This window comes from Apaloderma vittatum, unplaced genomic scaffold, assembly GCF_000703405.1.
Source record: "Apaloderma vittatum isolate BGI_N311 unplaced genomic scaffold, ASM70340v1 scaffold24491, whole genome shotgun sequence".
NCBI lineage: Eukaryota > Metazoa > Chordata > Aves > Trogoniformes > Trogonidae > Apaloderma > Apaloderma vittatum.
The window spans coordinates 1-15778 of record NW_009697699.1 but is presented as its reverse complement, the minus strand read 5'-3'; the positions used below and the strand labels follow the sequence as shown (position 1 = coordinate 15778).

The window sequence follows — 15778 nt, the reverse complement described above, 5'->3', positions numbered from 1 at the left end:
CTACAGAAATTCCAGAGGGAAGTTTCTTAACTGTTGGCCCGAGACCCACACATATAAATATTTACAAAGAACTGGACAACAACTGGACAACAAACCATGTTTGACTTCCCCTGCTGCTGCAACCAGCTGTGGGCACGGCAGCCAGCGGGCTCCTGCTGCAGAACAAGAGATCCTGACGCTTTCTTAAAAAGTCCCCAGCACCAGGGTGTAAGGAAGCCCAGCCCAGCCCAGTCACAGAGCATCCAGCTCCTCTTTAATGGGAGTACAGCCCGAGAAGAAGCTGGTGTTGCTGCTCAGCATCCTCTTCTTTCTCTTCACAAACGGCGCCTGGTTCTCTCGGGATTCCTCGTCCGTCACGAGCAGGGAAGCAGCAGCCGCAGCGCTGGGTTTCTTCAGGAGCAAATCTTGGTCTGTGTTATCTTTCAGGACCTGTCAGGAAAGGAAGACGATTTTGGAGTTGGTCACTGGAGAAGGGCAAATTCACAGGCTGAGCAGGGGCAGACGGTGTTTGCAATAGCCTGCAGAGCGTGCATGGGGGAGAAGTGAATCTGTTTTTCAGGGCAAAGTGTTAGTACGAAAACTTAAGAATTCAGACTCAGATACAAGCTGGCTCGACAGCTGCGGTGTGTTCAGAATTTTCGAGCGGCAGTCTATCACCATCCTGAAGGGTTTTTTGGGGGGTCATTTTTTCTTCCGTTTCCCTTTAAGATCAACCAAAACCCCAAGCAAGGTGTGCACAGACAGAACCGTGGCTCTTTCGGCAGTACCTTTTTGGTCGGCGTGACGTACACAGCCTGGAAGAAGCTCTCTCCTGGGGTCACTTCAGTGGGGTCTTCGAGTTTGAAGGGAATTTCAGAGGCCTTTGTTTGGTCCTGACACAGTGCGGGATCCTGAGGGGCAGGACTAACTTGGAGCACTTTTACAACATCCATCCCTTCCTTCCCCAAGAGCAGAAGCAACACTCGGGATCCCTAAACCACCTTCCCTCCAGCTGCAAAGTCATTTATCGTACAGGATGCCAGGTGCCACTGTCAGGCAACCAATATCCTAAAATAGTCAATAAAAAATGACTACGGGACGTCTCTGCTTCAAATCTCCACGATCCAAAAGTGAGGCAGACATTTCCAGTTCTCTAATGAATATCAGTTGCTCATCAACCTTCCTGGTACTACAATCCCCTCCCATTTAAAAAAACAAAACCAAACAAAAAAAACTCCAACACCTGAAAACGAGTTAAATTTTTTGTGCCACCTGAAGCTAAAGATGCAATTTTTTTTATTTACTAAGTGCAAAAGCAAAGCCGAAACTGTTCGTCTTCGTATCCACGGCTGACAACTGTGCCATCTGGATGTGGGGGCACACCCCCAAAAGGGGAGCTACTCACCGGGGTGCTGGGCTCTCGGTTCCTGCACCTCGCCAAGTCACAGCTGCAGCCCTCGGTGCAGCCCATCTTCTGCCGCCGCCAGCCGCACTGCCTGTTCCCACAGCGGCCCTTGCAGGAGCACTGTCGGGAAGAGAAGAGTCTGTGCAGCAAAGGCTCTGGTCTTTTGGAGACTCTGACACCTGAACCAACTTGCCATCCCCAAAATTACCACAGACTTTTTACTGTCAGCCCTACATCCCTGGTTAAAAACAACCAACGAGGTCTTTGCACCTCGAGAGCCATCTCTTGCTTTAGCATCCCCAAGAGAAGCATCTCCAGCCAACCCCCGACCCCCAAGTTACCCAGAAGGATGCCAGGTTGTGGCAGTAAAACAAGGGAACGTTTGCACACCAGGAGGCAAACCTGAGTCACGGTATCTCGGACCCTCCATCTAGGGGGAGGTGACCCAATTCAGCCAGTTCCTGGCGTGCGGGAGGGATGGATCCCTACTGCTAACACGGAGCACAAACCCTCCCTTCCTGCAACACCGCCAACAGAACTGCCCACAATCAAGCCGACAGCACAGTTCAGAATTCATCCGCTTGACGAGCTCCACTGTGAGCAACTAGAGCTTAAAATTTAGAAGCTTTTCTGTGGTTACTGCTGGCATTTTCACAGTTACTCAGTAGTGAAATATGTAATAATTTACCCCTCCGTGAAAGGAGAAGGGCTCAGTGGGAACACCAGTGCTCACCACTTCTACACACACACACACGGTCCTTCGGGGTAGCAGCAAGGAGTGACAACAAGGCAAAGGCCACCGCATCTTACCCCCGCTGTGCTTTTCTTTGTTCCTTTAACTGCTTTTACTGGAACCCAGTCCGCATCCTCCAGCTCCGCTCCAGATTCCTCCGAGTCGGAGAACAGCTCTTTCACGTCCATTTCTGGGGTCGGTGCTCGGGGTCTTGCTGTCGTCTGCCGGCGAGTCTTGGGCTGCACATGGAAATTACAAGGGTTGAGGGGCCCAGAAGGAGTAACAGCGGGTTTATGTTTCATTAGTGCACCTCAGAGTCCCACCAGCCCAGCCCTGCTCCTCTGGGACAGCCAAAGCAGGACGTAGGGTTAAGGGAGGAGACAAAAAGGTCAAGTTGACCAATTGAATTTTTAATTGCTGACAATTTAAACTGAGTTTGTAAAATTGGAAATTTGTAAAATTGGAAAATTAATAGCTTTGTGTCACAGCCTTGGCGACGTAGTTTTAGATGGTTTATTCCTCCCAGCACTAAGATTTGGCTCTTTGATTACATTTTCTGCGACAGATGCCTGGGTCTGTAATTCAGAGACTGGAAATGCTACAGAGAAAACACCCGGGTTACTAAGGAGGATACAGACTCCAACATAATTAGACACTGAGGAAACAGGTTTGAGTTTTGGTGTTTGTTTTTTTTAAAATATCTAAAAACTGGTGCGAGCTGGTTTCAGAAGCATTCTGAAAACAGAAGCCTTAAGGACTGTCTGACGCAGAGAACAGGCCTGCTTCAGCCAGCAGAACAAGATGCTGCGTAAAAAGCAGCTTAGGAGAAAGAAACCAAGACCATTAACAGCCAGCATTAACTTTCAAAGAGAACCCAGGTACAACACAAGCACAGAAAATAGTATGAAGCATCTTTACCTTGGGTGGAATATAATCAAAGGAAGAATCTGAGGACTCGGACTGCATTTGGAGAACACGGTGGAGCCTTTGTCCACTGGCAACTTGGAGGAGCAACAGTTTCTGTTAAGAGAGATAAAAAAAAAAAAATTAGTTTGCAAAATACACAAATGCAACTGTCAAGAAGCTCTCTTGACTGAAGTCTGACCAGACCTTTACCTGTTTAAGAGTATCGTTCTCATGGATAAGGTCTTGGTTCTTCTCACAGATCTCCCTCATTTTCTCCAGCTCTTCCTCCTGTTTGCCAGAAAAGAGGGAATCTGTCGGCTGATGGGGGCACAAACAATTGTATGGGATGTGTTTTTCTGTTTGGATCTTTCCTGCACATTCAGAGGGGCTTCTCTCTATTCTCCAGCAGGAGATGGGCTCTGACTGATCAGGGAAATCGTTAGTGCTACCACCTTATTTTGTGCATAACCCTGCCAGCACCGAGAATTTGATCCTTCCAGGGCGGCCATTTACGATCTAAAACTCCTTCTGTTTCTAAGGCTTATCAACAAATTCTGAACTCCAAGTACCAGGTAACATCAATCCTAAACACACACACACACACATGCCCCCTCCCCAATCCCCCTCTCGACCCCTCTCTACCTGGAATTTGAGTCGCTCTTGCAGCTGTTTCTCCTGCTCACTGAGCGAATCCTCCAATCTCTTCTCTGCTGCTTCTTTTTGCTGAAATTGGCTGAGCAGGTAGAGAACCTAAAAGCAAATTAACCGAGCAGAGGCAATCAGGCCTGAATTCCTAAAGAGACATCCGGCAGCTCAGGAGTAGAAGGCCTCAACAATTCCAGAAAAATTTCATTCTGCCCCGATCGACTTTGTGCTCAGGTGCAACATCCTCACTTAAAGCACTACCAGAAGCTGCTGAGTAAAACAACTTCCGTAGGAAGATGGACTTTTATCAACTACCTGCCAGAGTCTAACGAATCTTGATCAGCACCACATTGGTTTCAGCACACGCCCTTTGCCTTTCTCTCTGAGCAGATCTGAGGCTCAGAGTCCCAAGAAGCAGGAGCTCTTGCGATTTCTGTCGCTTTGCGTTTTACCTTTTCTTGGTGGTGTTGTTCCTGCACCAAAAGCTGATTTTGGAACTCGGCCTCCATCTCCGTTACGTGATTTCGCTCTTCAGTCAACATCTTCTGCATGTCTGCACAGCTGGCTTTGCTCTGCTGCAGGCTGCTCTCCAGCTTGCTTTCCTGCACTTTGGAGGAGACCAGCTGAAAGACACAAAAAAAAAGCAAGGCGATCCCTTGGCTCAGTGAGCTCCACGTTTGGGAGCGCCTGCTGGGACAGACACGCCGCAGCCTGCAGGCGAAGCATTTCTCTTTGGTTTCCAGCACCCTAAGAGCTGGAAAGATCAGAGATGCCCCCTAAAATGAATGTTTTCCCATACTGGCTCCCTCCTTCTTCTTTGCTTTCCAAGCACCAGTGACCAATAGATTATTCTTCTCATTTGGTCGTTCTTGCCCTGATTCCCCATCAGCCCATTTCCTACCCTCTCCCAGCCCTGGCCTTGCTCAAGCTTCTCTCATCTCAACATCGGTTGCGCTGCTTCCACTCTGACCTCAGAGCACTCCCCTCATTGCCCTGCAGATTGCCTACTTGTCCAAAAAGTATTTTTAGGTATTTTTTTCTATTTTATTCTGCTTCTCAAATTTGTCTCTTCCCACGCAAGACTTCTGCAAGCACAGCTTTAACCAATATCGCCAGATCTCCATCTATTGTTTCCTTCTTCCTTGTTTTTTGGATTTCACTCCCTAGAGTGTTCTACAGGGAAATGTGTTAATCAGAAGTTGCAAGGGAAATAAAGCTCATCCAGTACAAGCAGACTTCACTTGAATTCATCTCTGCTGTCGGCCTGCTTGTCACTTCCCTTCCCTCCTGGCTAAGCAGACTTAGAATCTTTGTTTTCAGGAAAATTCAGAATTTACCTCTCCGAGGAGATATTTCAAAGCACATTTCGCCTCGAGAATGGTCGCAATGTTGTCCCAACGCTGTTTCGCACGATCTCCATTGTCTGCATCTAAAAGTTTCTGCTGCAGATCTGCTATCTGGGCGCTCCTTTGGAAGAACACATGTAATTGAGGTCACGACACGGGAGAAAACCTGAGCTGAAGTTGCTGTTACCAGAATATTAGACAAAGTGTTTCAGATTAAAATTCTGACTGCTTAATAGAGCAACAGGAATCTGCAACTCTACACCAGGGAGTTTCATCTCCCCTTCACACTTCTGATTCAAAGCTCATATAGAGATTCTCGCAAACCAATAAAAATATAAAAAAAAAATAAAGCAATCTTTGTGACCAAGCAGTGTCCTCATCTCCTCTCACGTTCTGGAAAAATTCAGATCACGAAAACTACGTGTTCTCGCAAACCAATAAAAATATAAAAAAAAATAAAGCAATCTTTGTGACTAAGCAGTGTCCTCATCTCCTCCCACGTTCTGGACAAATTCAGATCACGAAAACTACATAGTCTTATTTTTAGTGCCATTTTCTAAGTTATTTTGCTTTCTCTTCTGTTTCACTTCATCATAACAGAGATGAGGAAGAAAAGCAGAGGCGAGACCGGGCAAATCAGCTTTGTGGCACTGCCTTACCTGAGCCCCATCTCCGTTTCCAGGCTTTCTATCTGCTTCGATAGGGAAATGTCCACCTCTGACGCCTGAAAATCCGCGAGGGAGTAGGTGCGTCTCTAAGAAATTGTAGTAACAGACAGAAGTGAGCAGCAGGTGAAGGAAAGCACGCAAGGCTGGGCCTTCATTTGCAGAAATTTCAACAAAGAGGAGGCACATTAATTAACCCTCTCTTCCAGAAAGGCAACCACTCCCATCCCTACCTTCTGAGGGAAAAATCGAACAGGAGTGACAGCCAGAGAGGTGTGACACAGGGCAGCACTGGCCTCTCTCTTACCCGGAGCTTTAGAGGTGGGTTTTCCCCAGCCTCCTTCTTCTCCTTAAGCTGAAGGAGTTCCTGTGCCAAGATCTTTCTGTCCTCCAGAAGGTCTGCGAGGTGCCGTCGAGCCTCTTCGGTGCTAACGAGAACCTCTACCTCGTTTGCAAGCCAGCTCTGGAGGAGAAAAAAAACCAGAACAAACCCATAACCAAACCCAATATAGTGGTTCAAGGCAGTCTCAACCTCAGGACTAAAATCCTCCTTCGAAATGCCTTTGCAGATACAGTGAAAAATCACGTCACCTCCATGTTCCCCCCCTCTGCTCCCCAGCAGCACCGACGGAGCTCACAAAGCTACGCGTGCCCGTTGTTTCTTTGAACGCACAACGCGCCGTCACCCACCTTTACTCGCGCAGCGACTCCTTCCATTCCCCGGCTTTGACTTTCCTTGCGTTTATCTGCAGCCTCTCGTTGTTTCTGCAGAGCATCCTTCAGGCGCTTGTTAGCAGCTGCCGCCTGTAAAATGTTTTGCACAAAAGCTGAACTTAATCTGCAGCTGCTGAGAACACAAGGTGTTCACAGCACAAGCCAGACAGTGAGAAGAGGGCGCAAGGTTAAGAAACCAACTTAAGAACAAATTTAGAATTAAGCTGAGACTACAGTCTTTGACTTTATTTCCTTTGCTGAGATTGCCAGTTTAAAGAGAACCCTGCTTCTAGGCCTAAAGGTAGAAGAAAGGATCCAAACCAATGATTTCAAAATGCGTTTCTTCTATACAGCCACCCTGAAGGAATTCTGAATTGCAATCTAGGATATCCACAGCTCAAGCTTATTTTACACTTTCTAGTTGGGTATCTGTGACAGATTTACCACAGCAGCCTGATGCTCAAAGGGTAGTCTAGCCTTTAAGGAGCAGATTTAACTAGAATTCCTCAAAGGTCACAAAACAGAGGGATGATATTTTTCAGCCGAGAGAAAAAACATCCATTTCCAAACCTCCAAACTGCTTTTAAGAAGTTTCTGCATATCCTACAACAACCTCCAACCACACTTTGCAGACCTTTAGGATCTGCTCAGGAGCTTCTAGCAGACAGGGGCTCCTTACCTCTTCCGTTTTGCGCCGAAGTACATTGGCCTGCTTCTGGAAATCTCGTTCCAGCTTCAGCATCTCATACTGTCTCTTGCGATCCTGCAGGAAAACAATATTAAGACAGATTAGAGAAAGAAAAAAAAAAAAAAAAATCACATCACATTAACGCTTATGGCCAGTTTCACACTTCTCAGAACACAATAATTACATTTGCTGTTCTGCAATGTGAGTGTTTCAGGATAATGATTTCTCTCATTGTTAAAAGCGTAAACTGTGTAGGGCTTCTGAGGACAAACAGCCGTGAGGCTTAACGTGACTGTAAGGGGCTCCACACTTTCCGTTACCAAAGGTTTAGCAGCCCAAAGGCTGTAAGAGGCTGCAAACTAAGCGTTTAAGACTTAGAGTCCTAAAGCCCTGAGGGGCAAACTTGTCACAGTAAGAACTCCCAGAGGCACAGAGGTCTGCTGGCCATGACACTTGAACGCTACAAGCAGTGAGATTTCATTAACGAGTCTGTTTACCTGCAGATTCAATATTTCTTTGGACGTTTAAACACCTCCCATCTCTGGCCAAACCCCACAACTTTAAAAACTTTAATATTTTAAACATTTCTGCCTTCTGCTTTAGGGCTGAGACACGACGACTGCATCGATAGTTTAAAGTCTCCAGACATAAGCGAGTGAGTCCATTTACGACAACGGGTGGCAACCATATGAGCCAACATTATCTTCAAAGCATTCCCCAGATGTTCTCCAGCTGCTGGTCAGTTAAAGCCTCGCAGCAAACTCTTTAAGATTTGTTTCACTCTTCAGAGGAAGGTCCAGTTTGGGGTCTTATTGTTTGCTCACCCGTTCTTTCAGCTGGATGACTTCCTTGTCCTTCTGCTGTTTCCACTGCCTGAATTTCTCAGCATCCTCTTTCATCTGGCGCATCAGCTGTACCCTCTGGGTTTTCATTTCCTGAAAAATAGAAATGGCTGGAAGAATTGTCCCAGACTTGCCTTCTGGGTAGTTTCAACCTCTACTCTCCTTGTGTGTCTGTTGGGGTGGGCAGTGGCAGGTGGGAAATACTCCACTGTGCTGCCCACTCGGAGTACCTGCCTCAGGACATTGGAAAAGAGCTAAAGTCCAGGAATTAATTTTTTAAGGCATAGATGGGAGAGAAACACATGCGTGGTGCACACATGGGAATCAAAGTGGAGTGATTTGACTGAGGCAATATGTTATCAGAAGAGCCAGAAGACATTTTGGACTTCTTTTTTTTTTCCTCCAAGCCTCAGTAGCCACCTGCCTAGCGAATTACAGCAGCAGCCGTGGTCACCCAGCCACAGGAATCTTGCCAAGAACTGGTATTCTCGGTCTAACAAAACAGAAAGTGAGTGCTTTCTGTCTGGAAGCTGCTTTGTCTCTACTGGGGCAAGCTCGAGAACTGGTTAGTTACCCTGATCTCCTGGTGCAGTTTGGAGACAGTGCGCTCTGTAGATTCTTTCAGCTTTAAGAGCTTTGACTGCTCATTCAGCTTTTTCTTCAGCTCATTAATTTGCCCTTCCAGCTCCTGAAGTCTTTTCCGACGTCGCTCACTTAGCCTACCAAAAAAAAACCCATAAAAATTACACTTTAAAACCAGCCTCACTAATTACTGTTGTTCTCAAAGAAATACTCTCCAACTTTAGAGACACTTTAAGAAAAGAAAAGCAATTTTGGTTTATCATCTTTCCCACTGACGAAAGCCCACAGTCAGGCTTCTTTGCAATTCACCCGACTCACACAGCACATTGAAGGGACGCCTTTGCAGCACGATGAGAGTTTTTACAAAGAGCAGCCGTGCAAGATCATGAATTTTCACAGGCACACTAACACGGTTTTTGCAGCCCTGTATAGTCACTCTTACTTGGCTTGGTTGACGTCCTTCTTTGCCGCCTGCAGAGCCAGGATCAGCTCCTCCTTTTCTTTCTGCAGACTGCTGACCTCCGATTCCAGATCCTTGATATTAGTCTAGAAAAGACAAGAGTAGTAAAGCCTTCAAATAAAAATTCCCCTTCCCTCCTCAGCACGCAGGGACTGCATTAACAGGAAAAAAGGAAGTGAACGTGGCCTTAGAAGAACTATTTCAGAGGAGTTTACCTGGTATTGGGACTGAATGGGCTCCAGCTGACTATCATTCTGGGTCATTTTTTTGGCAAGTGCTTCTTTCAGAGCCAGGACTTTATTCAGTTCAAGCAGCTCTTTGGACATCTGTGCCTGCCGGAGGGCGTGTTGGGTGCTGAAGTCATCCGAGGATCTCTTGGCATCCTGGCCCATTTCCGCTGCCTAGAGGACACACAGCAATGAGCAGGACAGGCCAACGTACAGCTCCTTAACCGTGTTCTGCACAACACTTGAAATTCACTTGGAACATTAAAAAATCGGACACTCAGAAATACAAACAAGTTCTCGATCTTGAACGCATTGAGCAAGCAAGAGCATAGAAAGGCAGCATCCCCACGGGTCACACGTTATTTACCAAACGTTTTGATCAGAAAACTACCCTAAGGCTGTAGATAAAGCACGTCCCTGTTAAGGTCTGCCCTGCTGGACTCCCCTCACTTACAGCTGTACCATCCTGTTCAGAGTTTGCCATCTCTGCAGCAGCTTCCGTTGTGGCAGCATTTTCACTCTATATAGCACAAAGAGAAGAAAATTTTGGTAAAAAGTGGAAGATGAAGTAAAACAAAGCTAATAAAAGCCTGTTGGCCTATAATGACAAAGCATAATGTTATGTGCCTCTGTCCAGAAAGCTCTCTCTGGAAAGAGGGTTGTCTTTCTCCTTTCGGAAAGAGAGCACACTCCTCCCAGGCTCGCTGGACAAGGCACTCTGTCTGCCCTGAACGCCGGCATGGGCAGCCAGCTCCTCCCCAGAGTACAGAGTCTGGGAACAGGGGGGATGTCTAGCAAGAGAGAACAAAGTTCCTCAATCAAACAAAGATTTTGGCAACTTCTATTTAACAATGTCAGGTCGCTGCAGTTCGGGTTGCTCATTAAAATAACTCAGTTTATAACCCTCCTTCCAGCTTTTGGATTGTAAATCCATGCTAATATCCCACTGTCAGACTCTTATGGAGACTCTTCCTTTTTCCCCACCATGCACAGCCACTCAAGCACCAGTGGCCTTTCGGCACCATTAAAAGCAGAGCAGGACAGCTTGTTTGGAAGTGGATATTGATACTTATTAATACTTATAACTCCTGGTCTTCTCAAGCAAGTTTTCTGCAGAGATCAGCAAAAGAACCCTTGGGTTTCATTAGCAAACTCACTTGGCACACACGCTTCTCTCCCTGGATTAATTCTTACCTGCAGCTGAGCCAACACTTGCTGCAGATTGCGAATCACCTCCACATCCGCTTTTAGTTCCTCGTCTTCCACAGTCTCTACCAGCTTCTGCAGATCGAGCTTGCATCTGCAATGCAGACATGAGAATAACTCCATGAGTTTGTGTTACACGTGCCAATAAGGAATAAATTTCCTACTAAACACAGAAATGAGCTCTGGACGAACAAACACGAATTGACTGTATCCAGTTCGTCCCAACAAAAACATTTAACGCTGAAGGACGTTTCCTCAGCACGAGCAGGGCATGGGAACAGACTTACACAGCGTGTTGCTGAAGTTGCTCTAGTTTAGCGTTCATCTTCTCATTTTCTTGCTCTGTCTAAAAGAAGTCAGAATTACACTGAATTGTAGGAAAAGCAAGATAAGAAGAACTAATTTATTTGTCGCAAAAGATACGTGGCAAATCAATTAACCGAAAGATCTCGTGTGATTATCACCTCCAGTTTGTTTAGAAAACACCCCATTTTTCAGGAATATACACCACAACAAAGCAGAGAAGAGGGAAGAGAGTGTGCACCCACAAGAGCTGGCATTTAAAACATTAAAGTAACAGAAAAGCTGGAAGTTTCAGATCTACTTTTCCCCACTGAAGTCACCAAATCTATAGGCTCTGCCAGGCTGTGGAAGACTTTTGGTTCTGACTGACAGCTCAATAAATGCAAAAGGAACATTAGACATTCGTAACAGCAGCAGTACAGGAGCTGATATCGATCAATCTTTAGCTACAAGGGGGAAATCACACAATTTAAAGGTCTTCCTGGGTAGCTGAAGCTTACCAGAATAATCCTCTCCAACATCTGTGCTGTCTGACCAGCAGCCTCGCTCAGCCCTCGGCTCAGCTTTCGATTCTCCTCCGTCAGCAGCTGGTTCTTCTCCATCAGGGACTGAAGATTCTCTGAAGGTGCCGTACTACTGAAACAGCAAGGACCCATTTGCTAGTGAACACGACTTGGCTAGAGGTTTTGAATGGTGCTGAAATCACCTCCAAGTTTCCCACGTAACTTATAATGTTTATCGGTTGTAGCAGATGAACAGAAGTAACTGAATTCAAAAAGTCAAGTAACGCAGCATTCCAAAAGCAGACATTTTTCAGAGCAGAAAACACCCTTTTGAAACAGTAACGCTGTTCAACCAGTGGCAAGTCTGTAAACTGGGTGAACTTGGGTTTTGAAGTGTCCTCAGAAGAAAACACCTTCACAATCCAACTCATCCCTGCACTTTGCGTTTTAAAGAACAGCAGAGATGGAAGTGCCCTACATTTCAGGGTAAAGTGATGAGGAAGGACAAAGGGACAGATGAGCCCCAGAAACAGATGCTCCGTTAAGAAATATTACCAAGTTCCTCTCACTTCTCACAATGGATTTTCGCAATCTTAAGGCATTTGCCACAGAGCTAAATGACCCAGAACATGCACGGAATTTCAGTGTGACGAAAAGAAAGAAGAAATCGTTCAGATCCTATTAGAAAGTAACCGGTTTGCTCTCTCCTCGCTGGACAGCACTGTCTAGAGCCAGTGAGATGTAGAGCCTCTGCTGGCATGTGGAGGCCATCGGATACACTGAGCATTAATCTACAAAGCTTACTTGATCGCCATCGGGAGGGTCCCTCCGTGGGCCTGCAGCAGTAACACCTGTAGCTGTTGTACCTAGAAAGACAATTACTAGATGCAAAAACTCTCCCATATAGAAAATAGATGAAGAACACCTTTAAGATCCTTAGTCTTAAGCAGGAGTTACCTGCTCCACAACTGTGCTTTTTCCACTGCCTGTGGAAAGGAATCGTGTTGCTACAGCATTTCAATTTGCCCTAAAAAGAACCCCAAACTACCTTCTCTTCATCCCGAATGCTCAGATCAGAAGCACCTGAAGTCACCCACAGACAAGTGACACACATCAGATCTCGCTGAGCAACAGGATTTTTCAGTAGACAAGGCCTTGGACCCTTCCAGCTTTGGATTTAAGTAATTCTCATTTATGTGACTTGCTTCCCTCTAAAGTCAACCACATAGCAACAGCTCTTCGCTTCCCCGTACCTGCTGCTTCAGATTATGCAACTCGGCTGCCTGGGGATCAAGGTTGACGATTGGTTTATTTTTTATTTTTCTTGCTCTGTCAGCATAACGCAAAGTATTTAGAGTCTCTTCTAGGTTGGAATCCGCTGGGCTGACGCAGGCAATCATGAGAGTGTGGCTGTTGCCTCCCAGGGAATCTGAGAAGGAAAACAGGGCACAATCAAAGCTTTGAGAGAGAGCAAGAGTGACCAGTAAGATATCATCAGTAAGATATCATCAGTAAGATATCATCAGTAAGATATCATCAGTAAGATATCATCAGTAAGATATCATCAGTAAGATATCATCAGTAAGATATCATCAGTAAGATATCATCAGTAAGATATCTAAGACCGCATGAGTGGGTAGGACAGTTGGGGTTTTTTGCTACTTTGCTTTTTAAAGCGCATCTGCAGGTTTAGACTTCATCATCGCCTGCCTCTTACCTTGCAGCAGTCTTGTTAACTTTGAGTCTCTGTAGGGCACAAACCCACTTTTTTTATTTTCATCACCAAGAGCACTAATTACATTCCCCAGGCAGAGGAGACCTCTGTTGATGTTGATGCCTGCACACGAACAGAGAACACCTCAGCAACTAGCAATTGGTCATTTCCTGTCCTAAAAAAATTAGGATGATTAAAAACAATCACATTATAAGGGTTAATTAAAGAACTGCTTTGCTTTTCCTGACAAGGACTGCATTTATTAACTCAAAAGAGGTGAGAAACCCAAGCTATAATCGTTCTTTTCCCACAGACCTTCTTTCAGTCGGTCTCCCTCAGCCTTGGTCTTCTTCTGTCTCTCAGAACCAGCAAGATCAACCAGGTGTAACTTGGAGTGAAAGCTGCTGTTCCTGTGGCAGAAACAGACTGTTTTACAACCTCAGGTAAACATGCAGCTTGGATAGGAGCAGTAGTTATTACAGCTGAACTACTGGGCTGGAAAAATGTACTTTGTATCCGAGACAGCCAAGTAAAGGAACTGCCTCAAGAGGAGCTCAGCTGAGTTCATCCAAGACCAAGAGAGAACGGCAAAATGATGACATTGTGAGTAAACCTGAGCCCTGACAGCTGCTGGGAGCAGCTGCACAATCACACTTACTTGTCGTTTTTCTTCTTCTGGTCAATGCAAATGGTGAAGATGGCATGGGACCGTGAGGACTGGGAGTTCATCGCCGTGGAGGCCACCGTTCTGGAATTGTTGCCTTGCTCTAGGCAGGATACAGTGTCTTGGGCACAGCTGACACTTCTTTCTGTTAACCCTACAATCTGTTCCAGGAGGAAAACATCATTTATCCTCTCCTTTCTCCTCGTCCCAACTTATATCAGAAAAAATTATCCTCTGTTTTAGACTACGGCAGACAAAGTCTCCGTGTCAATACATGTTCACAGGAATCAGAATCTCGCTTCAAGATGGAGCCATGGTGTGGATCCCCCCAGTAGAAACTTATTCTGAACTTTGCATTGGTGCTCTGGGGAGAAACTCTTGGCTGCCTTCAGATATCCCCGGCCAAGCTGGGAGCTGAAAGTCGTGCTGAAGTTCCGGGCTGAAGGAGGGTGGGGTATTTGTGTGAATAGAGCAAAGGCAGGTGTGAGGGAAAAAAAGGACAGAGGTTTTTCTGCACTACACTATAAGCACACAAAACCACTAAAAAAGCACCTTGGACACTTAAATAGGTTCCACTCGGGATCCCCTTGTCCCTCGCTACTTCTGCCAAACTGAAGAGTGCGATTGCAACAGAGTTTGAAATTTGGTGAAGTACAACGCTCTCGGGTATTTACCTAAATCAACCTTCAAGAAAAGACAGAACAGGACTTGCAAGTGGCTTTGTCATACCTAATCCTATCGGTGTTACTTCGAGTAAAAGTAAGGATCACCAACATCTGAGAGGAGTGAGCAGTTGTGACGAGTTCATACTCACTAACACAAAGTGCTGCTCAGGAAGCCAGACAGCTGCTTCACCAAACCACTAGTCCTGAGCCACACCACCCTCTTATGTACCCACATCTGACAGGACAACGGACCTTTATGCCTTCTTTCGGATCTTCACGGATACTGATTTGAGAAGACCGTTCTCTTGAGGAGCACAGCAGGTCCAGAATGTCCTCATTGTAGATCTGAAAGCATCCAAAGGGCAAGTCAGTCAGCAGCCTTATAAGAGAATGCAGTTACACTGAAATCGTGGCCAAGTTTGCACGACATCCTTCTCATTTCACCCTTAGAAAAAGATACCCAAGACTCAGAATCCAGTCCCTTTCAAAACCTTATGTAATCTTAGGTTTTTGACTTAATGAATTTCTATTACTTGAAGGAGTTGGCCTCGTCAGAGCTCACTTTATGTGCAACTCATAGCTTTAAGGTAGCTTTAAAAACCAAACCCAGTATTTACCTCTAGATAAGAAACTTTGAGGACGAATTCCCAATCCTGCCTTTGCTCCTTCTCCTTAAACAGCAGTTGGATTACCCGAGGGATGACCCCCACGTTCGGCTCATGCTCTTGGTTGGCGGTGTAGGTACCTCCCATGGAGTATGTTTTTCCAGATCCCGTCTGTCCGTAGGCTAAAACAGTGGCATTATACCCTGGGGGAGGGGACAAGGGATCAGACAGTCACGCGGGAACCAGACAGAACTTCGAGGAACAAAGCTGCATTCTATGAAAGCATCCTTCTGGAAAAGCACTGCCCCTCACTGCCGCTTTACACCAGCTTTGTGCGTGGGTCACAGTTAGCACCGAGGGAAGAGAAGGCGGTGAAAAGGTCCCCAAGCCACAGTTGTTATTCCAGCTCTTTTTTTAAGACTGCACTGTTCCTTTACCAGAGCACGTCACCGAAACACACTGTAGGTTCTTTGTCAGCCCAGCTCTACCGTAGCACCGCCAGCAGCTTCTGGTACGGGATGCTTATCGATTTATTGTGTTATTCTTGATAAAATTCTCTTGCTTTATGTAAAACAGCTTCAGGAACCAGAACGACCCAGAGAACGAGCCTTTGTGTTAGCCCTGCAAGACTGGGCATTTCTCACTAGAGGCTGGAGTCAGTATCTAGACAGTGCAGGATTTCATTTTGCTGAGAAAATCAAAGAACGAAGAACTAAGCAGCTCCTTCTGCCCCCCCAGCCGGGCCCACAGAGCCCCCCGGCGTGTCACAGCAGAGCCGGAGCTCGGTCACCACCAACCTTTGAAGATGCCTCGTACGAGGGGGGCGCCCGCCGTGTTGAACACTTCCTCCTGCTCCACCGAGGGGTCGAACACGTAGTCGTACGTGAACGATTTATCGCTGCCAACCACCACCTGCCGGGGAGACG

General features: G+C 46.2%; 1 protein-coding gene across 1 annotated transcript; it reads right to left on the bottom strand.

Annotated features, from left to right (window-relative positions):
• Positions 1-231: 231 nt before the first annotated feature.
• On the bottom strand, positions 232-15773 carry KIF4A (kinesin family member 4A; the record flags this gene model as incomplete). Its single annotated transcript, XM_009877742.1, has 29 exons — positions 232-429; positions 768-890; positions 1385-1504; positions 2195-2356; positions 3036-3137; positions 3234-3311; positions 3666-3773; positions 4121-4291; positions 5006-5135; positions 5674-5768; positions 5987-6142; positions 6370-6483; positions 7073-7156; positions 7906-8016; positions 8498-8642; positions 8948-9051; positions 9181-9366; positions 9647-9712; positions 10387-10492; positions 10686-10744; positions 11202-11337; positions 12009-12070; positions 12458-12633; positions 12922-13041; positions 13234-13328; positions 13577-13743; positions 14500-14592; positions 14865-15055; positions 15650-15773. Coding segments are annotated over 29 exons (3582 nt in total), but the record flags the coding sequence as incomplete, so codon positions are not given.
• Positions 15774-15778: the final 5 nt, after the last annotated feature.